This window comes from Ciconia boyciana, chromosome 1, assembly GCF_034638445.1.
Source record: "Ciconia boyciana chromosome 1, ASM3463844v1, whole genome shotgun sequence".
NCBI lineage: Eukaryota > Metazoa > Chordata > Aves > Ciconiiformes > Ciconiidae > Ciconia > Ciconia boyciana.
In genome coordinates, this window is record NC_132934.1 from 133,339,933 (window position 1) to 133,365,958 (window position 26,026).

The 26,026-nt window shown below is 36.9% G+C and overlaps 1 protein-coding gene across 4 annotated transcripts in view; it reads left to right on the forward strand.

Moving 5' to 3' along the window:
* The window catches only part of RPS6KA3 (ribosomal protein S6 kinase A3), an 81,490-nt gene that overhangs the window by 10,864 nt on the left and 44,600 nt on the right, over nt 1-26,026 (forward strand). For 3 of the 4 annotated variants that reach the window (XM_072849000.1, XM_072848990.1, XM_072848973.1), the window contains exon 2: nt 2,699-2,755. In XM_072849000.1, coding sequence (XP_072705101.1) covers nt 2,699-2,755 — 57 coding nt within the window. Of the gene's footprint in view, nt 1-2,698; nt 2,756-15,603; nt 15,878-26,026 lie in introns of all 4 variants that reach the window. The other variant, XM_072848981.1, reaches the window with a different exon arrangement.

Consider the following 26,026-nt stretch of genomic DNA (forward strand, 5'->3'; position numbering starts at 1 on the left):
TGCTTGGGTAGACCTATTTAAAAAGATCTTGCTAATCCAGTGATCTGGCTCAGACACGACCGCATGGCGCACATGCTGATTTCTTGAGTTTGTTCCTAGTTCCAATAAGTGTGTTTGGAATTCAACTGAGAAGTAACTGAAAGCAGTGCAGGATTAAACAGGAAAACCAGATTGTACAAAACAGTTCATTTGTGTTGCCAAAGTTTGCTGTGTTTTTTCTGGTAGACTGATAAAATGTTGAAAAAGTCAGTGAAGTTAAAGATTAGAGCCTTTTTAAAAACAGAGGTTGATCTTGCCTTTTCGTGTTCAAAAGGCTTGTCTCAAGTTTCTGATGTTGTGTTCCACTTTCAACTATGTTTCAGTTGCCTTAAAATAGTAAGCATGAAATCTTAAAGCTTACTGTGTAGTAAAAGCTTAGTTAACCTGCAGTTAATGTACTTTATTATTCAGTGGAATGATTGTTGTAGCAGGAATCACTATTTCTGAAAATCTGCATGTGGAGTCAGTTTAGAGCACATGGCTTTGATACACAAATTGCCCTATTTTAGGCCCCAGAGTTTAGCCATCATTAGTTGTTAGGACATTATAGACTCCTCCTTTCCGGCTAAAGTCAATTGTCTTATTTGTTCTACTGTTTTTCATCTCATTTTTTCCTATTGACGAGATACTTTGGAAGCTGTCTTGTAGCATGAACAGAATATAGAGATGTGTAGCTAAAATACAAATGTTAATTTAATTTAAATATATGCCATAGATTTGAGAAAAGGGAAAGTATGTGACTTGTGGCCTTGATGGTAATGATATATGTATACACAATATGCTTCCTTGTAAACAGGCTTTATTAAAAACACTCATTTCTGTTACTTAGCTAAGCTGGTATTTTTATGGTCTTCTATTTGATAATTTCAACTTTTTATGTATCTTAAGGAAGGATAGTACAATATTCACAGCTTGTACACTATAAGTAAAAGATGCTACAGTGAGGGGGCTTTTTGGAGCATCGTCTTGTCAAATTACCCTTAGCTGTACAACTAGAGGGTGTAATGCTGACTGCCCTTAACTGAGACAGTTCATAAAGATTATATTCACCTGTGTAGTAACCTATAACATGTGAAGCTGATTTCTTACTAGTCCTCCCTCGTGGAAAGATGACTTGTAGAGTAGACTAGAGTCGTACTAGAAGTCTCCGGTATCTTCCTGAAGCTGGTTAAGATGAGAAAATGGCAGTGTTACCATGTGCCAGAACTCTTCACTAGAGACACAATCAGAAGCCAAACCTTCTCCCCCTCCTCATCCCCTTTAAAAAAAAAACAAAGAAAAAGGCACCTGTGTCATATTTGGGCAATCCATAATTCTCATACTTTAGCTTTATCCAGCTGCATCTTTTAGCAAAAAAATGCTCAGGAGAAAACTTGGTAGAGAGCTGGTAATCATCTGAGATTGAATATTCAATGTATTTGCAATATTTGAAAATTAGAATTCATAAGCTGTTAGGATTTAATTTGTCACTTCATATAAAAGATTCTGCTCCAAGCTGGAAGACTTTATTAAACAGAAGTTACAGAAAAATGTTAGGAAGGTTCCACACAAGAAGACTGCTGAAAAACTGAACTGTGGGAAGGAAGGTGTAGAATGAAGCTAAAATCTCTGAATCTCCAAGCAACTTTTATTACCTTTCCAACATCTAGAAAATATGTATCCATACATGCATGTAGTTTTATTTTAAGTAAATTAAGTTCTGAAAAAATAGATTAATTAGGCCTTATGTTCTCTAGGGAAACAATGCACAAATGAACTTAAATTCTGCCTCCAGCGGTAATTGAAAATGTAACCATTTTTAATAGTTTTTCATTTTGTTTCTAAAATCATGTTGAATTGCTGTTAAATTTTAGGAGCAAACTAAGAATTAATGCCCCAGGTGATATCCGGTACCATAACTTAGGAAATACCTATTTTTTCCTTACAACTTGCTAATATTCATGCTTGTTGTGTAAGCAAGGTCATTCTAAGTCCTTCTGAGAAAAATGTCTCTTGGCGATTCTCCAAGTATAGTATCACTGACAAGAAAAAGAAAGCATTTGTTGACCAACAAGGCATTTAAGCTTTTTTTTTAAATCTGTATAGCTAAATTTCAAATTCAAAAGCCTATTCCTGTATGGCTTTTTAGAATGGTCCTTAGAAAAGTACAGGAAGTAGTAAATGCTGGCTAATAAAATTAGCATTGTGTTCATATTTTTATAAGACTATACCATAGTTACAAATGTTCTTGAAGTAGTCCTGGTAGAGTAATTTGTTGCTACATAAGGTCTTGCTCTTAGAAATAACCTGTTTATCTGTTCTTTGTTGTGGCTTTGGGCTGTTCAGTCTTCATCAGGTTTAACTCTTCTGCAGAAGTTGTAGTAGTGGAAATAATGTCTGGCTGTGTAGTAGTAAGGCTTCAAATGCCAAACTGTTTTATATATCTCTTACTGTGACTTCATCCAGTTTGGTCATACATGAGGATCAAAGCAAGAGTGGCATTGCGTGCCAGCAATATGCAGTCTTCTGTGTTTACTTTCAATGATTTTTTTTTTATATATAGAATATGGAGAACACTTGATCCTGTAGAGTAGCATGCCATAAAAGCACATCTGCAATATATTTATTTCTGTACTTGGATTCAGCATTTCTAGTAACTTGCTGTGTCTGTTTTTTGCAGAATGGACAGCAAATTGTGGATGAACCTATGGTAGAAGATGATATCAACCCACAAACTGTGAGTAAAAGATGGTTGTAATAAAGATAGATAGTACAATATTGTAGCACGCTGATGTCACTTAATTTACAGGCAGTTTGTCACTGATGTTTTGTTGTTTAGGTTTACTTGACATGAAGTGCAATCTAGGATCCTGATATTTTTGAGATACGTTCTTTCTCACTGACTCTCTTGTCTGGTTTGGTATCATACTGTTTGTTTTGATGAACTTTTATGCTTTCCCTAGTATTTTTGTATGATGTAGGCTCTCCCTAGTATTTTTAATATGAGGTAGGCTTTCCTATGGAAAGCACAAAGCTGAATATGGTAGAAGTTATACTTGGGTTGGGGAGTGAGAATGTTTGGTAGTAAGATGTGGCTACTTAGAGCATTCCTGAATAGGAAGGGAGGTTGAGCTCCTCTTTTCTTATCTTAGCAAACCTTAAAAACATGTAGTTCTTTTTTACTGTCCACTTTTCCTAGTGCCAGCAAGCAAAGTGCTTCCATTGCCTTCTTAGTCTCATCGGTGCATAGGTGAAAATATTTTACATCTATGAGTTCCAGAGTATGCTTTATTAATAGTTAAGGTTTCAGCTGTGGTCATGTCACAGCAAAGGATTCTCTCATGGTTAAGTTCCACACAGATGCCGTTGCAGACACACGTGCACTTACTGTATGAAATACGATTCTTTCAGAGTGGCAGTGTACACCATAGCTTTTCCCCTTATAGTTTGATATGCAAGATGTAACAGCAGCTATCACCTTTGTTTTTCCATACTGTTGTAAGATTTCTTGGCAGTATCTGAGTGTGCCCTTTTGTTGTTAGCATTAGTCATTTCATATTTTCCTTATTGACCTGTGTAAAACTAGAGTGTTTGCATAATAAATCTTCACTAGCCTGGAAGATTCTTTCTATTCCCTTTCTCCATAGAACCAAGAAACCAAGATACAAAGTTTTAGGTCTTCTTCCTGGGCTTCCGGTTGAAAACTTTAGAAGTGTCACATTGGAGTGCATTCAAGAATAGCAAAGCTAGTCCACTGAGGCCCAGGGGTTTCCTAAGTCTTTTCTCTGTTGTTGTGGATTCCAACTTTCCTCTTGTGTTGCTAATTTGGTTAAGTTGGAGTGGAAGAGAGCTTCTGTTCGTTGGTTCAGAGCTGACAAAGCTAAGGGCTCCAGAAATGTTTGCATGGAGATACTCAAAGATGATAGCTCTAGGTATCAATTTAGATGGTGACTTAAGACCCCTTCCCTGCCTCATATAAGATGCTAAATGCTGAACCATGCTTAGTGAAGTTTTCATACTGATGAAATAGCCAAAGGCAGAGGCTGAACTATTAATCCTGATCCTGATCCTGATCCAGATCCTGAGTGTTTGCTGTAAATCAGATCTGGACAGCAAGCATTAGAGAGCTCTGAATTAATGCATTGTGAAGGACACATAGACATAGAGTGGTCACTCTGAGCTTGAACTAGCAAGTGAACACAGAAAAACAGGTATCTATCCCTTCTTTCTTCCTTCCCAGTAACTTTTTTTAAATTTCAGCTATCTGTAAATTCTAAAAGCCCATCCCTCATATTCCTTTCTGCTTTCAGCTTTCAGTAGTCTTTCGGGGAAGATCAAGGGTGAGGAAGGACTGTGAAACTGTAGTTTCCATTGCTCTTGTAACTGAGAGGCATTAATCAAAGGAATTCTTAACCCAGGTTTCTTGAAAATAGAGGTTGCTGCTAAAGAGAAGATCACAGTCAGGAAGGATCATTGGTAATTTAAGTTCCTTATCTTCATGTCAACTTGCAGTTTACGAAATTTCATAATGTGAAGATACCAGTGAGTTCAGGTTTCTTATTGTGATGCCTGTGACTTTTTCTCAGACATTAAGGCAACTTTAGTGTTTACCTGTAGTTTTGTGTTCAAGAGTACTAGCTAACTGTTAAGCCTGGTGATAAATGGCCTTACCAATAAACACAATTTTTGGAACTCCAAAACAAAACAAAATTTGGTTGCAGTTCAGGGTTCGTATGCTGGTATTGCATGTTGTGCAGACTTCAGCTTGTGAGTAGATGGTCAAAGCTGTTTCCATCTATGCAGCATGGATAAAATTGGAATGCCATAGTGGTTTCTCTCTGCTGAAGTTGTGGACAGAGCCAGTTTAGACAATGAGTGGAGTTGCCTTTTCCATGCTTGTCTTCAGACATACCATTAATAGATGTAGCTCTTAAGCTGATATTAAAATTAGGAGATTAAAAGCCTGCACTATATAACTGCTTTTGATTCCTCCTCATACCATGCAAGGCTCTGCTGTCTTTAACACAGGGTGAAGAAACAAGGCAAGTGCTGACAGATTACTCTAAAGTAGTGCATTGTTAGAGTAAGAAAGGAGCAATGTTTGTGTGTTTAGAAGGCAACACCAGAAGGAGATAATTTATTCTAATATTCTGCATAACATAGACTACAGTGCTTACTTCAATTCTTGTTTGAACTAGAACATTTGTTTTTGGGAAAGTGTTCAGTTTTGGTTTGGTTTGTTAATTTATTCTGACTAGTGCCATCTCTTGATAATTTCCTTGTTTTGAGTCTGTAACTTCACCTTCTTCCTATGAGCTTTTTTATTTTGTGTTTATCTGCTAAAATTATATTCTTTCTCTATTGTAATGGGTTTACATGACAAGGATTTGGTAGCAGGCGGGGGCCTCTGTGAGAAGAGGTCGGGGGCTGCCCCACCATGCAGGACAGAGCCAGTTCTTGCTGGCTCCAAAATGGACCCACCACTGGCCAAAGCAGAGCCTGTCAATGAAGAGGGGCAGTGGGAGAGTGGCTGGGTAGGTGTCTGGCAGCCAGCCAAGCCAGCCACCACAACTATCAAATTTCTCTTTCAAGATTTGATAACTGCAGGATTACTTACAAGTGGTTTCCTGTACTTTCTTCAGATATTTCCAAACTGCTGCTTTTTTGGGGAGCAACCTATTTTAACACAATATCATAGGATCATTTAGGTTGGAAAAGAACCTTAAGATCATCAAGTCCAACCATAAACCTAACACTGCCAACTCCACCGCTAAATCATGTCCCTAAGTGCCACATCTACACGTCTTTTAAATACCTCCAGGGATGGGGACTTCACCACTTCCCTGGGCAGCCTGTTCCAATGCTTGACAACCCTCTCGGTGAAGAAATTTTTCCTAATATCCAATCTAAACCTCCCCTGGCGCAATGTGAGGCCATTTCCTCTCGTCCTATCACTTGTTACTTGGGAGAAGAGACCAACACCCACCTCGCTACAACCTCCTTTCAGGGAGTTGTAGAGAGCGATAAGGTCTCCCCTCAGCCTCCTTTTCTCCAGGCTAAACAACCCCAGTTCCCTCAGTCGCTCCTCACAAGACTTGTGCTCTAGACCCTTCACCAGCTTCGTTGCCCTTCTCTGGACACGCTCCAGCACCTCCATGTCTCTCTTGTAGTGATGGGCCCAAAACTGAACACAGTATTTGAGGTGCAGCCTCACCAGTGCTGAGTACAGGGGCACGATCACTTCCCTAGTCCTGCTGGCCACACAATTTCTGATACAAGCCAGGATGCTGTTGGCCTTCTTGGCCACCTGGGCACACTGCTGGCTCATATTCAGCCGGCTGTCCACCAACACCCCCAGGTCCTTTTCCACCGGACAGCTTTCCAGCCACTTGTCCCCAAGCCTGTAGCATTGCATGGGGCTGCTGTGACCCAAGTGCAGGACCTGGCACTTAGCCTTGTTGAACCTCATACAGCTGGCCTCAGCCCATCGATCCAGCCTGTCCAGGTCCCTCTGCAGAGCCTTCCCACCCTCAAGCAGCTCAACACTCCTGCCCAGCTTGGTGTTGTCTGCAAACTTACTGAGGGTGCACTCGATGCCCTCATCCAGATCATTGATGAAGATATTAAACAGAACTGGCCGCACTACTGAGCCCTGGGGAACACCGCTTGTGACCATCTGCCAACTGGATTTAACTCCATTCACCACAACTCTTTGGGCCCAGCCGGTCAGCCAGCCAGTCTTTTGCCCTGCAAAGAGTGCACCCATCCAAGCCACGAGCAGCCAGTTTCTCCAGGAGAATGTTGTGGGAAACAGTGTCAAAGGCTTTACTAAAGTCCAGGCAGACAACATCCCCAGCCTTTCCCTCATCCGCTAAGCAGGTCAGCTTGTCATAGAAGGAAATCAGGTTAGTCAAGCAGGACCTGCCTTTCCTGAACCCATGCTGAGTGGGCCTGATATGACCATCAAAAAATAAAAACATTTCTCTAATATTCTTTCTATCATGCTTGAGCTACTTGGTTAAGATTGTTATAGCTTTTAATGTCTCAGACCAGTAGTTTACGAATTTATTTTGCATTTCTAGGTTGTGGTGAGGAAAAGGTTGCCAGTAGTGATGTAAATCTAGGGGGTTTTTACAGAAAAAATTACTACAGCTGCTCAGTCAGTTATAGCTGGAAGCTAGCCTTTTCTGTCTGTCAGCTAATAAAATACTGCTTCAGCTGGGATGTGATATTCTTTCAGTGCTTCATCTCTGTTTTGGTGCAAGATGAAGACTAATTTTAAATTACCACTGGAACTTGCTTAAGTTCTTCTGTTTAACTTTGCACTGAAATGGACTTAGAGCACTTATGTGGTCACTGACAATTTATGAAATTTCTCAGCTGTAACTGAGGACAGTAGAGTGAACAGGCCTAGCATGCACCAGTACATCAGGTAAGAAGACAAAATATTTTGGTAGGTGTGTAAGGTATGCAAGTTCAGGATAGAGAGAGAGTTGCCATGGTTCTGTGGAGATAGAAGGTGAAAAATTGAAATACTGCATCCTTTTGCTCTGTTAAGTGTTTGGATAGTATGCTGATAATGCAAATCAGATAAGAAATTTAAAATAAATATTAAAGCCTAACACAGTTTTATCTACATAGGAAGTCTCTCTAGTATTCTGCATATCAAAAGATAAATTTCATTTTTTTACATCTCTATTCTTTTGGCCAAAAGTAAAGTTAATTGACCGGAGAGTCTGAGTTGCACAGCTTTGATTCAAATTCGGTAGTTTGTTTTAAGAAAAGCAGGAGCTATAACGGTACATACCTGTTTCTGAGGAGTCCAAGATGCTGTATGGTTCAAAGTCTTGCTTCTCTTAAAAGAGGAATTATTCAGTATTATATTTTTATTACAATGAATATACTGGTGATATCTGGCTTTATAGCTTGCTGTCAAAATTTTTTATCTGATGTATCTCATAAATGATTTGGGTCCAGCAGGAAATAAATGTAAGAACAAGTAAAGAGCTGGCTGAAGTTTGACCTAATGTGAAAGCTTAAGTGAACATTACTGAAAGAGGGGAAGCTATTTAAAGCTTTTTATTTGCTACTTTTCTCACTCTTGTGCTGTCTACCATTGCCTTCTGTATCTCTATGTCCATAGAGATTGAGTAAATTAACTGAGCAAATTAATTATTTTGAGCTCTTACAATCATGATGCATGCTTTTCTACTAGCTAAAGCTAACCAGACTGCACAGCTGGTCCAGCAAGTAGGTTCCCACTTTGTGTATATGTGACAAGCGTATTGTGTGTACTGTGTTCTTTGTTCTGTTGTTACCTGGATTCAATGTAGCTGTTAAAACACTTACTACAACTGATGTATTACTGTTGCACTAACCTAGCTTAAGCATAATTATAAAACATACAAAAATATTAGGTTCCAAGCATTTGTGAAAAGTTGTTTTCAGTAATACTTTGTAAGTTGCAGAAAAAACTAATGTATAGTTCTTTTTGGTAACCTGCAAGGACTGAAGATTAGTTTTTTTCAGTACAGGCAGGAGTGGAACCTATTCAGGCTCAGACTACTGAGATGAAAATATAAACCCTCTCTCCAATGAAGGCGGTTAGGTAATATTATTACACTTCTTGTATGCTTTGGTAAATCTTTAAACAAAATGCTTCTTTTAAATAAGCAGAATTAAGGCATACATAGAATTAAATAGAACTAAAGCATAAAGCAGTATATTAAAATATGCTGATCTGGATGATGAAAAACTAAATCTCAGTAGCTGTCATCCTCTTACTAAAAATATTTAACTAAGATAACTAAGACTGTAGTCAGTGGGTAGTCAAAAGGTAGTGTAAGAAATGCTTGCAAAGAAAAGTCAGTAGTTAAAAAAGTCTTTCATTTATTTTTCTCAGATAGAATTTAAATAAAACAACTATTTGCAGTCAAGAGAGATTAAAATTATGACCGTTGTCTTGCCAATCAGTGTTTAAATAGAAGAGTTTATAAGGAAAAAGTGATCTTAGAAAAGGCTTTAAGATACATTAGAAAAATAATCTGAAGCATGTGGGCAATATAGTCTCTTCATCAAAGTACTGAACTTGATCAGTCAATTATATGTAGTAATAACATTGAGATTCTATATTATACATCATGTATACTGTACAATTTTCCTCAATTTTTAATATTATAGCATTGTACTAGTGAGAACTCTTAGTTTCAAAAACTTTGTTTGCATTTTGGAAGGTTGAAGCACTGTTTCAGGACTGCTCCAAACTTTTGTTGGATATTGCTGTTCGGGTGTTCAGTAACAGTTTCTGATTACAAGAAAAATCATGTGTATTAACAAGACCATGAACTATTCCCGGTATCATTTTGATATGTTTGTTTTACTTTTGCTGGCATAACCTTTACATTTCAGTTTTCTGTGTGTGTATTTTTGTTAGTATTTTGATGTAAATTCTTGGCTCTCTGGTAGAGGTGGTAAGACATAGCTAGAATTTCTTAAATATTACCATTAGAAATATATGGGTTCACAAGTATTCATAGACGACTGAGCTTGGGATTTCTTATTTTTTACAGACTGATACTTAATTTTAGCTGAAACAGCTACTTGGATAGCTTATCAGTAGTAAAACAGTGGCAGGTTAATATTCTTGTAGTTTTACTGAGAGATGAGGTATACAGTCAAGTTATTCTTTCACATTGCTTACACATTCTTGACTGTGTCATTATTGCCTGTTCATATGGAAATCAAACTGAGGAAGCTTTCTTTACAGCCATAACAATGCAATTGTTTGAAACAATAATATTACATAAGTCAGTATAACACTATGTTCCTTGTTATGAGGTAAATTGTGGTTTCTGTTAAAGCAGACAATAACCTGGCCATATAATGAAACAGTGTCCACTGTGTAATGCAGTGAAGGAAACAATCTGGGTTACAAATAGTAAACTCGGACTTTAAGTTGGTCCATAATTCTTACATTCCTTCTAGTGTATTTTACTGAATATATTTAAATAGATGTACACATGTATTTAATTCTATTTTACAATCAAATTACTTGATTCTTGAACAAATAAGTTTCCCAAGCAAATCATTTACGTCTGTAAAACTTGAATCCAGTTATTCCCTTCTCCATGCCCAGATTTTCCTTTGTAAAAGGCAGAATACCTTTTTTTCCTCTAATGTAATGAAATTGGAAGTTCATTATCTTCCAAAGCACTGTGCTGTGCTGCAACTTGGATGACTTTTGGTAGAATCTTACAGTGAAGTACATGCATCTTACCTGTGTAAGAATGGACTTAGTGGTCCTCATGTAAGAAGTTACAGCATCCTTGTAGACAGTGCAAAGCTTTTAGTCTGAGATGTTAACTGTCACATATCAAACCCATATAAAGAAGGCAAACCCTGGAATATTTTTTCCTCAAAAATGTCATTAGGTGTTGAGGAAAGGTTACAGCAAAACTCTTTAATTGATGTCTTCTAACAGATTTTCTGAGTGGCTTATTTTGCACTTAGTGTCTTAGGTGCAGCATACTTTCTGGATCTTGGTCAGAAAATTGAATAATTTGAGAGTGTAAGCAACATTAGAAGTCAAGCTGCTTGCTTGTTACATGAAGAGAAAACAGATGGTAGCCCTGAAAAGCCTGTAAACTAGCAGATGGAAACTGCCACACCCCTGATTAATAGAATATTGCTGCTTTGGCTATACAAACATATGTATTATGAAGAGAAGTATATTATTCAACTTCTGAAAACTCCAAAAAGTAGCTCTCTGTTCCTCAACTGTTGACCTTCATCAAATGAGGGCTTTTCATTCCTTATGTGTACTCCATCTTTGGTTTTTCCAGATAATTGAAGTCAGTCCATACTACAAAGCCTTGCTTGTCTAGCAGCATAAAGACTTAATTTGTATTATTACACTTCTCAGACTGATGGTATAGGAAGATTGTCAGTCTACCTAATGGAATGCACTTAGATGAAATGCTTCAACTTTTTCTGGTTATGTGCAAAAGTGAGCATCCTGCTGTGGTGTGCACATTTTATTCAATAAAACTTGTGGATTCCCATGTGTTCCATGTACTGCTCTGAGAGTTCCTCCAGCATCTTTCAGTTCTCCAGCTCTCTGTGGAGGCTGTGAGCCCCATTCTCTTGAATGTCTGGACAGCAAGTCTGATAACATTTTCTCGTCATTTTTGTAAATTCTGAGCATCCAATTTAAAAGAAGAGGAGGGGAAGATGAGACATGAACTCACTTTATATTTCTGTACTGGAGGACAAAATGCATTGTGCAAGTGGAGTTCTGCAGTTGACAGAACTGTCACTGAAGGGCATAGCAAATTCCTTTTGTTTTGGAGACAGTTGTGTTTCGTGATAAACATGTATAATACAAATCCTTATCAAAGACTTCAAGGTAAGGGGAGCAATTTGCTGGAGCAATTTGTCCTTGTTATCACAGACTTCTCTGTTGGGGACTGCTGCCCTCTAACCTGTCTCCTTCTCATAGGAAGGAATATTTAAAAGGGCAAGCTCTCTTAGAGATTCTCAAAATGAATTATGTAGCATATATCTTAATGTTTCTGGTTGGCTGGTAGTGCTCTTTGGGAACCATGCAGGCTTTATTCTCCCAGAACACAAGAAATTCCTTCCACCTGCTGCAGACCCATGCCAGTTATAGGAGAACTATTGTTGTCAAGTAACCCCGCTGACCCTTGAGCACTGTGCTTTGTACTTTCACTGGGAGGTCACATAAAAGGTTTGGGAGAGCAGTAGTCAGTAATTGTACGAATGCTGCAGTTGAAATGCCTTATTCCTGTCACCCTTAGCAGATACAGCTTATCTCCAGCAGAATACACTCATACCCTTACAAGAAAGAGAGAAGAAAACGGTTATTTACCCACAGTATCTTTTCAGTTTTAAGGAACATTATAGTTAATGTAGGTGTTACCACTTACTCTCCATCTCTGCTTTTGGCTCTCCTTGCTATCATAGTTTGAGTGATTTGGACATTCCTGATAACTTTTAGTGCATTCAGACATGTTCTTGACAAGGTAAGGCAGAGAGCTTGAATGGTCCCCCATTTATTTAATAACATTTTTTAAGTCTTCACAGTGTAAACAACTGTTGCTGTTAAACTGTAATTCTTGAGATATTTCAGTTTTGAAGAGGAAGTAGCTGGAAGTTTAAAACAACTGAAGAGGGGAAAGCTTCAAGTAATTTTTGTACCATTTATGAAATACTTGAAATCCTTGTGTTGCAGTAACCTCCTTGTGTTCAAGAGGCTTTGTTTATCCTGCAACAAATATTGACTCATTTTTCATGCTGTGTTACTGCTGTTGTAGTAGAGGCTGTTTCTTCCAAAAAGGCTGTAACACACTGGACTGTAAAAAGTACATTGTAATTGAGGACTTAAGGTATAGTAGTGAGTAATGAATGCCTGTGTATCTATAACAATAATTGTATATATTCAGTACATAGAATTTGAAAGATCCATCCCTGTGGATGTGACATAAATAAAGACCTAGAGGAGTATGTAAAAAACGCACATTTTTGCTTGTGGGGTCCTGGTAAAGCCAGGAATGAGGGGTCTGTATTTCATCTCTGCATTTGTGCAAGAGGGTCTTCGCTCACGGTGGGGAGACATATAATCCAGGTTTTAAAGGCAAAGTTAGAAACTGATACTGTAGACAGCCAGGATGTGGTATAGAGATAGAAGCAACATGTTCTGTCACTTAAAATAAGTAAATTACTGGCTTTATCTTCAGAAGAGGAATTAAAATCTAAAAAAAATTGCAGTAATCCAGGTATTTGTTAGAACCCAATCACGGGAAGTAGTTTGGAGGGTTGGTTTGTTTTCATGTCTTGTGCAGAAAGAAGTACAGTATTTTGCTGTATGTTTCCTTTGGTACCGAGTCACTAAATGGAACTACCTGGATCTGTTTATAGCTGAGTACTTGTATATGCCTTTGACTAAATGTTGTTACTTGCCTTTATTTGTTTATTTATTGCTTGAAGAAAAGCAGTCTTGCTCCATATTCTAATGGACCATGCACTATGTAATTCAGTGTTTTTAATAAATATCAAAAAAGCTAAAGATACTGTCAAAATTCAGAACAATAATTTCCGTACTAAATCTAGGGAGAGATCAAATTAAAAACTTCATCTCTAGCTGTTCAAAGTAATTAGATTGAATTCTAATTCTTAGACACATTTGAAGTTTTTTTTAAACATTGAAAGAAAGCTTAGGTATTTTTATTACTTTAAGAAATTTTTCACTCTCTGCAGAGCAATATAATATTGGTGCATAAGTCAGACATTTGAGCTGGGCGATCCAATTCAAATAATTTCTGCAGTCTGTCTTGGCCTAACCTCTATAACATCTGTGTAGCATTTTCTATCTGTAGGATTTCAAAGGGCACAAGGTTCATTTGGTCCTCTAACAACTCTAGTAAATAAAAACAGTCATTAAGTATAAGCATACCATATTCTCTGCATTGAAATCTGAAAAGTAGTGATATATGATGTCTTAAAATATTTTCTTAAATTAAGTTAAAATTCATAAAAATACAATCAACACATGCAGGACTTGCTATTTTGCTTAACTAGTGAAATGTTGTGTAGTAGCATGATTTCTGAAATAGATGTTGATCTTTTTTGTTCTTTTCTGGGAACCAGGAATAAATAACATCTGCAACAGCATGTTGCTATCAGACAATCTGTTTAAGTTTCCTGTGCTGATCTCTATAACAGCAACATGAGTACCAGTGCTGCCCACTTTTTCTTTGGGGTGCATAAAAAAAAATCAATGTGTCTTTTTTTTTTTTTTTAACCTTCCCCCACCCCCCCTTTCTCTCTCCCCACCCCCCAACTGCGTCTGACTTGCCTGACAGGAAATTTTCTAATTGCCGGAACAGCTGGTCACAGCAAAAACGCCAGGGTTGGTCTTCCCTGCTAGACTTATGATCGCTCAGTCAGAAAATCTAAACATCATGGTTTCTTAGTCATGTTTAAGTTTCTGGCTCTACGTGTTCGTTCTATTCGGGTGAGCTTAGTTTCTTATTTAAAAGAATAAGGGGGAAAAGGGGAAATTTTATTTTAATTAAACTTCTAATTTCAAAACAATTTTAGTCTTTCACTGCTTTGGGATCAGAGCTGTTGGTATATAAAGTCTTTTGTATTTCCTTTAAAAAAAAAAAAGTTTGTGGTGTGCTCATATTTTGTAGAAGTTTTTAAGGTACCTGTTGATAATTTAGCCTTATTGGGAATTTTTTACCTGTACGTAAATACTGTAAAACTTACTTTTTTTTCTCCAGAAAGTATGAGCTTAGCTGTGTATCAAGTTTTCTCACTGAGAGTCTAGTTTTATTAAAAATGTCTGTATTTTTTAAATTAATACTTCATGGTTATTTTAATAGTTCCATTTTCATGTAGCACTTTAAACTGTAAAATATGGTTATGTGTGGAGTGACAGTTAAAATAACTCAGGCTTATTAATATCTTAAATTTACTTCTGAAAACGGTATTAAGAATAGTGACACTCTTGCTTACATTACAGTTAGTTATGGTTATTTCAACTTTTAAATGATAATTTAGTCATAGCAGACATTTAATTTGTATAATTTGTCTTGTTGTTGAGCATATATTTAAAAGTAAAAGGTTGTTTGGTTTGGTTTTTTTTTTAAGTTGAGAAAAATCTCTAGTGGAAAACTGTATTATCCCAAGCACTGTTTCTGAACTATTTAACAACACATGTAAACATGCAATGTGATTAGAGCATTTTATCATTGAAACTCAGATAACTTTTCATGTTTCCACTCCTGTAAGTCTGCAAATACTTTTCAGTGGGGGCAGGTGGGAGATTCTTGTGTACTGTCTTAACATCTTAAGTGAAGCAGATCTACTAATTTGTAAATAAAAGGGATAGTAATTTAACACCTACTAGCCTATGTACTGGTTTAAACTTTGCAATATGTGTTAGAAAATGAAATTGAATTTGCTTGCTATAACTGAAACACTAAAATAAGACATGCATGTAAAACAATGGAACGTAGGCTGCGTTATATAGAGGCTTTTTAATGTAAACCTTGTAAAATCAACATTTATCAACTCATAGTCCTGAATTATAGTTCTTTTCGGCAGGGAACATGAAAGGTATTTCTTAGAAGTCTCTGATCAAAATAAATGACATTATTTTATCTACTTACGTCAGCTTGGTTATATTGTCTTTAACGTTCTGTTGATTTTAAAATGCTAGACAGTGCAGCCAATATACATTTTGGAATATATTTAGGATATTATCTCAATAAAACAGGAATCATAGCTTTCATAGATTAGTGCTGAATATGCTCGTGGATTTTTTTTTAACTTTGAATTTTTTTTTAATTGTGATGCTCTGAAATGTTAGTGCTTACAAAGTAGGAACAAAATTTATATCAACATTGCTGGGAAATGAAAGTTCCACCCAATTAGTATTTTTTTCCAATGCTGACATGCAGAGTCTAGTTCATGAGATAATTTCATGGTGTTTGATCAAAAGAGAATTGCATTACAAAACTGCTTTTGGTGACCAACACTGAGCTTTTAAAATGCTTACAGGAATTCCTCAGCTTTACCTGCTGAACAACCTGCTGCTCACAGTTCCTTTGGGAAGGAAGGAGTAGAGTCCTACTTCTGTCCTGGCCTTTGTCTTTTCATTCTGAGGAGGGAAAGCAGCCTCGCCAGTCATGTTTATCCAAAGGGCCTCATCTATCCTTTGGCTTGTTGCTCTGGGACAGGACTCATTCTTCAAACTCCTATCTTGCTTCATCTGTAACACCGAAAGAATGGGAGGCGTTCAGGCTCAGTAACCAGGTCTGCAAGTCTTCATTATGTGAGTGAGTTGGCTACCTGGAACAAATGTGGACATAGACATCCTTCTAGATCTCAAAACTGTTGTAGTAGAAAGCCGGGAATGGAAAAGAGTAGAAGGTATAGAGAGTAAGGAATAAATACATAAATACAGTGACTTTTCTTTATTATCTGTATGCATTGTTGTTCTCTTAGAGACTTAACAATTTAAGAATTTAAAACAAAAATTTGCAAATACAGTTTGCTTTTAGGAAATCTTATTTTCTGTCAAGTAAAACAATAGATGCCATCTGCAACAAGTAATTTTATGTCAGTTGAAAGTGTAAGTTTTTCCACCTTTTACAAAGAAGCAAAGACATAAATTGTGAAAACCTGTATTTCTGACTTCATATGTCCACATTAATTAGAACTTCTGCTCTATCCTTGCTTTTCTTTGGTACTAGTGTAAAACAGACAACATACACAGAATATCCTTAAGTCAGCTTGTTGTAATTTTATGCATGGCAGCGCTTTGCTTTTTGTTGTATTAGAATAATTGCTACTTCAAAAGCAGCATTTTTAATCAGCTTTTTAGAACAATTGTTTGTGTACAAGCATTTAGGTAATCATTAGTTCTATTAAGTGACTCAAATTGAATATTAGTCACAAATATAAGGGATGGTTTTTATTCCATGGTTTAGCTCACTAACATTGCTTACTGAAGTAAAGGGAGATTGTGAAATGCTTGTTGGACATTGAATTTATTTTTTTTTAAAGGCAGTTTTGAATTTAAAGATAGGAGTATAAGGAGTATAGAATGTATGAATGTATATAGAATGTGTTTGAGATTTTTAAAAATACCTAGAGTGGTGCACTCCTCACATTTTTAACTCCCGTTTTTAACTTAATAAAGATTTTCATAAGCCCTAATACAAAAGGTAAAAGTAATTGGTTTTCAGTTTGTTGGCTCTTTTTTAGTTCAAAAAGCATAGCCCATATGGGTTTTATTTCTTCAGGTGATACTGAAAATTCATCCTACATTCATAACAAGTTGGGAAAGTAAAAATGCATCTAGGAGACTTCCTGACTCAAGGGAGGGGAGGAAAAGGAAATTATGTATATGAGCTGGGGAACTGTGCCAACATTGAGTCATCCTTTTAAAATCACTTGATACCCAATAAGCTTACTGTCCTTACAGGACATAACTGCTTTATGTAACTTCAGCACCAAGGTTTAATATCAGTCAATATTTCAGAAATGGTTTCTATTTGATTACAGGAATCAACATTATTCTGCCTGTGACAGACAGAAAAATATTTTGCCAAATACAACAATGTCCAGCTGAGCTCTGATAAGTACAATGAAGGCTAACAGCGTAGTAAAAGAAAACTTGCAACCATGGTTGGAGCAGTGTTAAGTAACTTGCTGGGGAATCCATTTTTCTGTTTTCAGCCTTATCTTCACTTGTACTGAACGTACATGTGCCTCAAGAACATGCGTTTGACTAGAGGAAGCAAAACATTCCTGAAAGAGATTTGAGAGGGGTGAAAACAAAGCTGCTACTTCCGTAAAGAAAATGGAAAAAATCTATGTAGCTACATACCTAATACTAACAAATGAAAACTGATAAAAGCAGTATTTTGCTGCTGCTCAACTTTCAAGTGGAAAAGATTGCAATTAGCTCTTTATTCATTGGATTTGCTTTTTTGAAAATTGTATGGTCAATACTATAAACCGATACAGCAGTGAGTTTGTCACATAAGTTAAAATTCATTAAGAGCAGCTGAACAGGATTACAGGGAAGTACACTATGAACTGTCCTTTACACTGATAGAAATGGCTATTACCTGTATTATAGGAAAAGGGTTGCACTTTAATACTGTTGAAATATTTGTATCTTTATTTCAGAAACTTAATTCTAAAATTTATTTTAGGGCTGTTGTCTTATCTTGAAAGATGGCTAATGTTTGAGGGGAGTGTTCACCAATACTGGCAATATAGGTCTGACTTGGTTGTTGTGATTGAAACTAGCAGAAGGTTTTTTTTATTCCTCTCATTCTGGCTCCTGACTGTATAGAAGTTGAAATTCCAGAATTGTGAACTTTCCTAATGGTGATTCTGGCTGTTTCTCATATGTAAATTATCACTATACAAAACAAATACATAAAACAGATTTTAATCCATTTTAAAGTGTTACTTCAAATGGAAAATATTCATGAAACAGTTCCTGGAAGAGTTTCTGGTGGGATCCCACCAACATTTCTTAATGTATTAATAGTGTCCGTTTAGACAGAGTGTTAAAAATACCAATATTGGCAGAGTTAAATGCTAACTTGTGTATTAGGAAGAAAGAATCTTGCACAATTTGGGGGAGTGACTTTACTTTGGCAGGCTGTGACTCTGAAAGGACTAGCAATACTGCTGAACACAGCCTCATGGTCGGTGCCTTAGCAACTGCAGTCTCTGCAGGTCGAGGCAGGAAGATTGTGGCTAGGAGTAGTACGGGGCTATTGCTCTATATGCAGCATAAAATCAGTCCATTGTTACTGTGTCTAGCAGGGGTGCAAGGGCTTCCAAAATAACATTAAAAATCAAGTATTAAAAATAAAAAATTATTCCGAGAAGGCCTTACAAGACCAGGAGCTGGAAGGTAGCTTTACAGTGAAAAATCTGAACAAACTCTTACTTATCTTAAGGGGCAAATTAAGTCATAACGAAGTCTTGTCAGTAACTGTATGTAGAAGATGCTTCTGATTGTACCCTCTTAACTCTTTTAAGAGCCGTACCAAATTAACAGATAAAGGTGAAACCTGGGTAATGTTGGAACCAGGAATATCAGTATTTAAGTTAATTTTTCTAGTAGTTACTTAACCTGCTTAGATTAAAACAGATTTTAATTATTCATTGGGATTAAAATTTGTTAGACTGTTTATCTAATGTTTACCTTAAGTCAAAGTATTAACCCTGTTTTTACAGTTTTTGGTCAGCACGTCAACAAACTTTGCTGTCCAGGAAGAACTTTTTTTGAATACAGGACCCATCTAAGGATTTTTTGCCTATGCCAGATTTCCCTCACTGGGTTTTGATGAACTCGAGTATGTATAATGTCTGTCCTAGTCGTCTGTGCCTCTTATTAGAAAAATACAGTTTATTTAAAAGCCCTACTGAGAGGCAAGTTGCTTCTCAATTCCAAAAGCAAACATACTATGGTATTTTTTTTGTCCAGAAATCATGTCGTAAAATCCAGAGGTTTTATTTAAAATGAATGTGAGTGTTTTATCGTTGTTCCTTTTTAATGTCAGTTACTTAATAACTTCCATCTCTGTTAGATACACAAGGGGTTGATATGTGGCCTTTTACTTTCTCTCACTGTGAAACCTTTTACTTGGATATTACAGGTTTGGTGGTGTATTTCTTGATATATTTCATATAGCCAGCAAGTGTGCAGAGGGAAGGTTCTTTATCAGTGCTTAGTCATCTGCTAGCTGAAATTCACTGCACTTCTGAGGAGATTTTCACCTACATCTAGGTAGTATACATTTTGTGGGAAAGTGAACATGCAACCTTGTTTTGCGGTCACGTCTGTTCCTTTTAGTAATGGAATACGGATGTTGTGTGTTATCTTTAATATCCCCTTCCTGATGCAAAGGACTTGAGATAGGATGAGGTTATTCATCACGTATCTCACGCAATGAGAACTTCTGGAGTTTTCTAAATCCATATATGAACTTCTTCATGAAGATAATTTTCTCAGAAATCTGTTTCTGAATTTGTTAGAAGCTTCCTGGTGAAATTCAGGTATGGTGAAGGAGCCATTTATTTTGTTTAGCCTTTAACTGCTGTTACTCCCTTTCTTGTCATCAAATAAGAACACCCATTTTCCACAATAACAGGCATCAAAGTCTTCAAAAATATAATGCCAATCCTTTTGAAGTGTTTTAGCATGTTAAAAATAAATGGAATGTTCTTTCAAAAAGCCTTAATCTATAGCTACTCATAGCATGTACTGCACATACTTACCTTTGCTCTTGATATTATAAAAAATAAACTGCCAGCTGTTGTTATTCTGTGCATAGTTGACCACAAATATATTTTTAAAAAACCCACACAGTTATAATAAAATAAAACCTTCCCCGCCCCCTCCAACCCCAGTCTTGTGCGTATGCATATCTTTGTTAGAGATCTTACCTTTGGGTATGTTGGTTTTGGTTAATTTTCTGTATTTCATCTGATTTCAATTTAATTTCACTGAAGCTGACAGCAGAGATGATGCAGTCAGTCTTTCTGTTCAGGATGGGTCTAGTTTACTTTCAGAATCACATTCTATTTGACCTGAATGCTTTGGATGTCTTAAGCTTTAAATGTTTCCGTGTATTTTTTTCTTACCTTTCCAATTTTATGTCACTTCATGACTTTACACCCATTAAATGTCGCCTATGTGTAGGAGCAATTTAAATATGCCATTCCATTATTATTATTGTTGTAAAACTTTACATTTTTTTAGATAGCTGCTGCTTTTTCCCTTTAGTGTAATCTACACATATCATAATATTAACTTACACTTTCAGGATATTGAAGAGTGTATACTCAGATCTTTGTCACTCATTGTGAAGCTGATGAACTAATTGCGCTTTTAATAACTGTTATCTAAAATATGCTATCATAAAGAGTTAAGTGTTTAAAATATTTCTACTCACATTCACATAATTTTGAGTACCCAGAAAAGGAGGAACCTGTCTTCCAGGGATACCTTTCCTAAGTAAGCATTTCATATGTGACACGTCAGCTTATTCTTTGATGTTCTGTTTAAGTTAATTCACATCTAATTCTTACACATCTCTGAGTGTAAGGTAACTTTCTTGCTGAAATTCCCTTTTCTGTCCCAGTCTTTTGGAATTCCTTTGTCAAGTACTTGTCATTGTGCATGTTCACACTGTGTTTATGCATTTATTCAAGAACCTGAAACTGAGAATTTTAGGTGCAGCAGGACCCCTATGGTGTTTGGATGTGCTAATGTTCCTTATTCCAGATAGCTTTCCTCTTCCTGATACGACTAAGAGCATAAATCTGATTGTGTGCCATCTATTTAGGTGATTCAGAGCTTTTTCATTGTGGATTATTTTGTCAGTGTGAGAGCATACATTTAAATATTTTTTAAAATTATTTTAATCTTTAGTTGGTTGTTTCTCTGTCCTTTTTACATAAAATTTGTGGACTAAGAATACTTCTATTTTTTGAGGTGCTATTTAAATTCTAATGAGTGTTTATTGCATTTTCTAAATTTATCAGATTTAGGTTGTGTCATAAGAACATATCTCATATGGCACGTGCAGTACTTAGTCGTAAGTGCATGTCTGGCAACCCTCTCTTAAAGTGTCTGCAGATGGTTTAAGCTCAGACTCCAGAATTCTCTCTCAGATCCCGTTTAGTTGTTTTTCCTTTCATACCACTGTCACATTATCTTCAGGAGTTGGAAGTTAGAGGTAAAAGGGCTATGTACTCTTTTTGCTGCTGTATTCATGATTCGAAAATAAAATCACTCTGTAAAAAGATTTGAATTATTAGGAGTAATAAAAGAAGTGGAAATTCCAAGCCTGTGAGAACAATAGGAATGGTATTGTGGATGGTACTGGCAGCTCTCCTAGCAGTTCAGAGCCCAGTTTACTAGCCCTAGACCAGCTTTTCAGTTGTCCCTAGAACATACTGCTCAAAAAAAGGTCTGCAGATAAACTCATACGTGTGAAGCAAGCAGTGTGTTATGCCATCCAGCTCTGCATGGGCCACTTCTTTGCACACAGAACCATCTCCAGATCTCCTATTGAAAATACAGAAATCTGAAGGATAAATTACAGAAGATTCTGTGTATAGGTAAACTCACATTTTTCTCTTGCTTTTCTGGGCTTTTTTGTTACTTCTGAGAAACACTTACCTAGTAAGGCTCTTCTGCTTCTACTTCCTTTAGGGTTTGAAGTCCAGTTTCCTTTTAATACATTATCTAATAGTTGTTCCTGTAATAAGATCTCAGAAACAAATACAAGTATTTTATGTTACAGCAGAGTTAATTTAGTCTTGACTTAAAAAGTGAACATAAATTCACATAAATTCAATTACTAGAACAAAAGTGAGTATTTAGTGTTCGTTATGTACCTAAAGTACGGAATTTTTCTAGCAATATGATTAGGCTATTATTTTTATAGCATAATAATGGTTAAATAGTTTTTCACTGCTTGCCTAGAAGGTGTGTATCCTTTTTTTTTTTCCCTGACAAGCATGTTTCCTATTCTAATTTGCAGCTGATTCCTAAAGAGAAAAATGAGTCACCCTTGTGCTGCTGAATCTCCCTTTATTTTTTTATCTTTTAGATTTGATTTGTCTGTGGAATATAGTCCATTCAGTGTTCTTCCCTATGTATGTATGCATTCCTGTGCATAGACATATATTGTGAGGTACATTACTAAGAGCTTACTTATATTGAGACACTTACGGACCAGAATAGTTCTGACTGCACACTATATCAGTACAGGAAGTTATTCTGAAATAGTGGTGTTTTAAATTCATACCCAAAGTTGTTTGTCACTCACTTCCCTTCTAGGCCAGTGTTGATTTCACACTATTATACTGTTAAGGAAATGTTAAGGAAACTCAGAGTAATGTTACCTTCTGTTTGTTTCCTTGTATTCTATATTTAGTTTCACGGTAATGGAAGCCAGTAGCAACCACTTTAAGTTGACTAACGCGGTTTGGCTTTTTTTTTTTTTAAGTGTGGCTTTCTGTGACAGCTTTACTTTCTAGTGTGAAGAAGGCCTTAAGAGAGCTGTGTGGCTAGAAGAAGAATTTTATGTCTTGGGACTTTTATTTAGACATTGCTGCAGTATAAGGCTTGAGAAAAGGGAGCTTTCCAAGCTTATAAGTAACAGAAATAAAATATAGGCAGTAGGGTATATTTATAACTGGAAAGAAGATCCCACCATTGCAATGGCCAGATCACTGGTGAGTGAGTGTCTGTAGTGGTGTGAAAGTTGTCAGGAAACTGAAAAAAGGAGAGGGGGACCAGAGTCTTTCAGCACCCTATACATCATCTCATTTAACTTGAATTAATCACACGGGACAAATGTTTTTTTCCAAATATCAGGGAATGATCAGAGACGGAGCTTAAGACAAATTCAGTACCAGACTGAACGGCTGGCTTCTCTTCCAGCTTACTGTAAAATGGCATCTATCGTGCAGCTGGCTGAGAAAGAGATCTCTTTTTACAGTGTGAAAGGTTTGTATTTTAATTCAGGTAGATAATGGGTACAGTGAGGGTTGGTTACTTCTGCATATAATTTGCATTTCTATAAAAGACAGCTTTTGTATTTTTAACTGCATTTGCAAAATACTGTTTAGGTTAAAATAACAAATGTTCAGCAATTATGTCAGAAAAGGAAACTACAAATTTGTGGGTAACTATTCATCATAAATCTTGCTCCCAAACATATGTTATGGACAAGCTACTAAAGTAGGTTATGATCTGAGTTTAATTTTGTTTAAAACAGAGTTGTATTAGGTCTGCCTTATAATGACTGAAGAGTATCTGAACCCTGAGAAACTGTGAAGACTGGGAACATTCTCTTAGTATCAGGAATGTGAAGTGATGGTTTGGGGTTTTTTTAGAGGGTGCCCAAAATAACCACTGGGAAGTTGGTTGCATAATAATTGCATTGCATTAAAAAAAAATTTTTGTTTGTGTATAGAGAATAAGTTAATACCTTTTCTTCTTCATTTCTTGGGTTTTTTATGTTTTCTGATGCTTTTAAAGTAATGTGTCCACCTGATCGCTTTATGTCCCTGAATCTGGGTAGATAACAGAAAGATTTGAGGAAGTTCTGTTTCACACATTTTTTACTTTCCCAAGATTGCCAGGGAGCTAATAGATAAAACAGTTAAGCAGAAATGGATCAAAGTATCTGAAGTAATGCATAGTTGGCAATCTGTTCTACTGTGCTGTTTCTTCCCTGGGATTCTCTAAGATTGCAGTGGGTGGTTTAAGTAGTGTGTAATCCAACTGTTCGTATACTCATTTAAAAGATGTAAATAGAAATGTCCACCAGCAAATAATTCCTTTGACAAGTAGAAGAAATCAATATTTCTTTCAAACTCTATAAAGATTTAGCCTTGAGCCAACAACGGTAGCATTTTCTTTTGAAAGGAAAAAGGACTTTAGGTTTATTAGAAGTAGTACACAGCATGCATACATGCACATGCATGCAAAATTTTGTCTGTCTTACAATGAAAACTGGCACCTATCCTTATTGGTCATCTTAATTTTAGAACACCCAAGACAAATCCAAGTTCTTTACATTAAAATACCTTTTTTTACTTTCTGATTTTAAAAGTTGCCAGGATGTTGTGTGCATTATTCCAAAGTATACATTGGAATTTTTTTATGTGTGTACACTCTCACACATACATGCTCAGGATTTGTTACGTGCAGTTTGTTTCTAACTTTGCTTAGAATCTTTTGAAAAAATAATCTTTTGAAAGAGAAATGTTGATCTAGGATAAGCATGTGTTTGAGCACAGAGACATGTATGGACAGTTCCTGTGCACTTATACATGGTACTGAAACTACCAGGTACAAAAGGATACTTTCAGCAATAATTCATGCACATAAATTTTGCTGAATACTTGAAAAATACATAAACTAGTAGTGCAGAAGCGCAACTTTAGAATACTGCCTCTGCTCCCCCATCACTAGAACTAATTAGTGCACATTTTAGTGCATATAGATAAGGGGAAGGTCTGGAACAAGGAAGACATACCCTTGGTGGAAGAGGGTCAGGTTAGAGAATACTTAAGCAAACTGGGCATACATAAGTCCATGGGCCCTGGTAGGACGCACCCATGAATGCTGAGGGACCTGGCAGATGTCATTGCGAGGCCACTCTTGATTATCTTCCAACAATCATGGTGACTGGGAGAGGTACTTGAGGACTGAAGGAAAGCAAATGTCACTCCTATTTTCAAAAAGGACAAGAAAGAGGACCCAGGGAACTACAGGATGGTCAGCCACACCTTGATCCCTGGGAAGGTGATAGAACAACTAGTCCTGGAAATCATTTCCATGTACATGAAGGACAAAAAGGTAACTGGTGTTAGCCAGCATGGATTCACAAAGGTAAAATCATGTTTCACCACCCTGAAGGGAGGGTGCAAAGAGGACGGAGCCAGGCTCTTTTCAGCAGTGCCCAGTGGCAGGACCAGAGACGATGGGCACACACTGAAACACAGGAGGCTTCCTCCGAACATCAGGAAACACTTTTTCATTGTGAGGGTGACCAAGCCCTGGCACAGGTTGCCCGGGGAGGTTGCGGAGTCTCCCTCCTTGGAGATATTAAAAAGCTGTCTGGACATGGTTCTGGGCAACCAGCTGTAGGTGGCCCAAGCAGGAGGGTTGGACCAGATGACCTCCAGAGGTCCCTTCAAACCTCAACCAGTCTGTGATTCTGTGAAATAGATTTGAGACTTCCTCATTAAATAGAGAAAAAGTATTCTCAGATTTATTTTATTCACTATAGCCCATAGAAGGAATAGGAAGCGAATGCACAAAAAGTTGAAATTGTAGTTAGTATATTTGTGTTATGTAAGTTAACTTCCAGTCAGTGCTGCTTAGGTTGGATTGTGTGTAATGCCTAGATAGTTCTTCAGATGACATTGATAAGAATGCAATTTTTTTACTTACTTTTGAACAGTTGCTGATAAGTTCTGAAATTCTTTCTTTGTGTGGCAAGGAGTGTTGCTTTTCAGGGGATTTTCAAATTCTTTGCAGAAAATACTGAATTAAGTGCAGAGCACAAAAAGACTAAGATCCCCTGCCCTTTAGAGCGTTCTGGTGACTAGTTTCTCACAGAAGGGGGAATGCTGAAGACTGGCAGCTTTTATAGAATAGACTCTCCTTGAGAAGAAAGGCAATGCGATTCTTTTCCTCACCATAATTTTCTCAGTGGCAGCTAGAGAGTTTATTGCTGCTGATGTGGGGATGGAGGGTGTGCTGCTTTGCGGGGAAATGTCTTCAGTCTTACACTGTCTTATAGAGGTGAGCATTAGCATCGCTGCAGCATAGTGGTCCTCATTCAAGTGTTAAAAAGGAGGGCTTTCCTAAGAGATCTGGTCCATTCGCGCTCTAGGTGTGCTTTAAGAGGACTAAATTCTT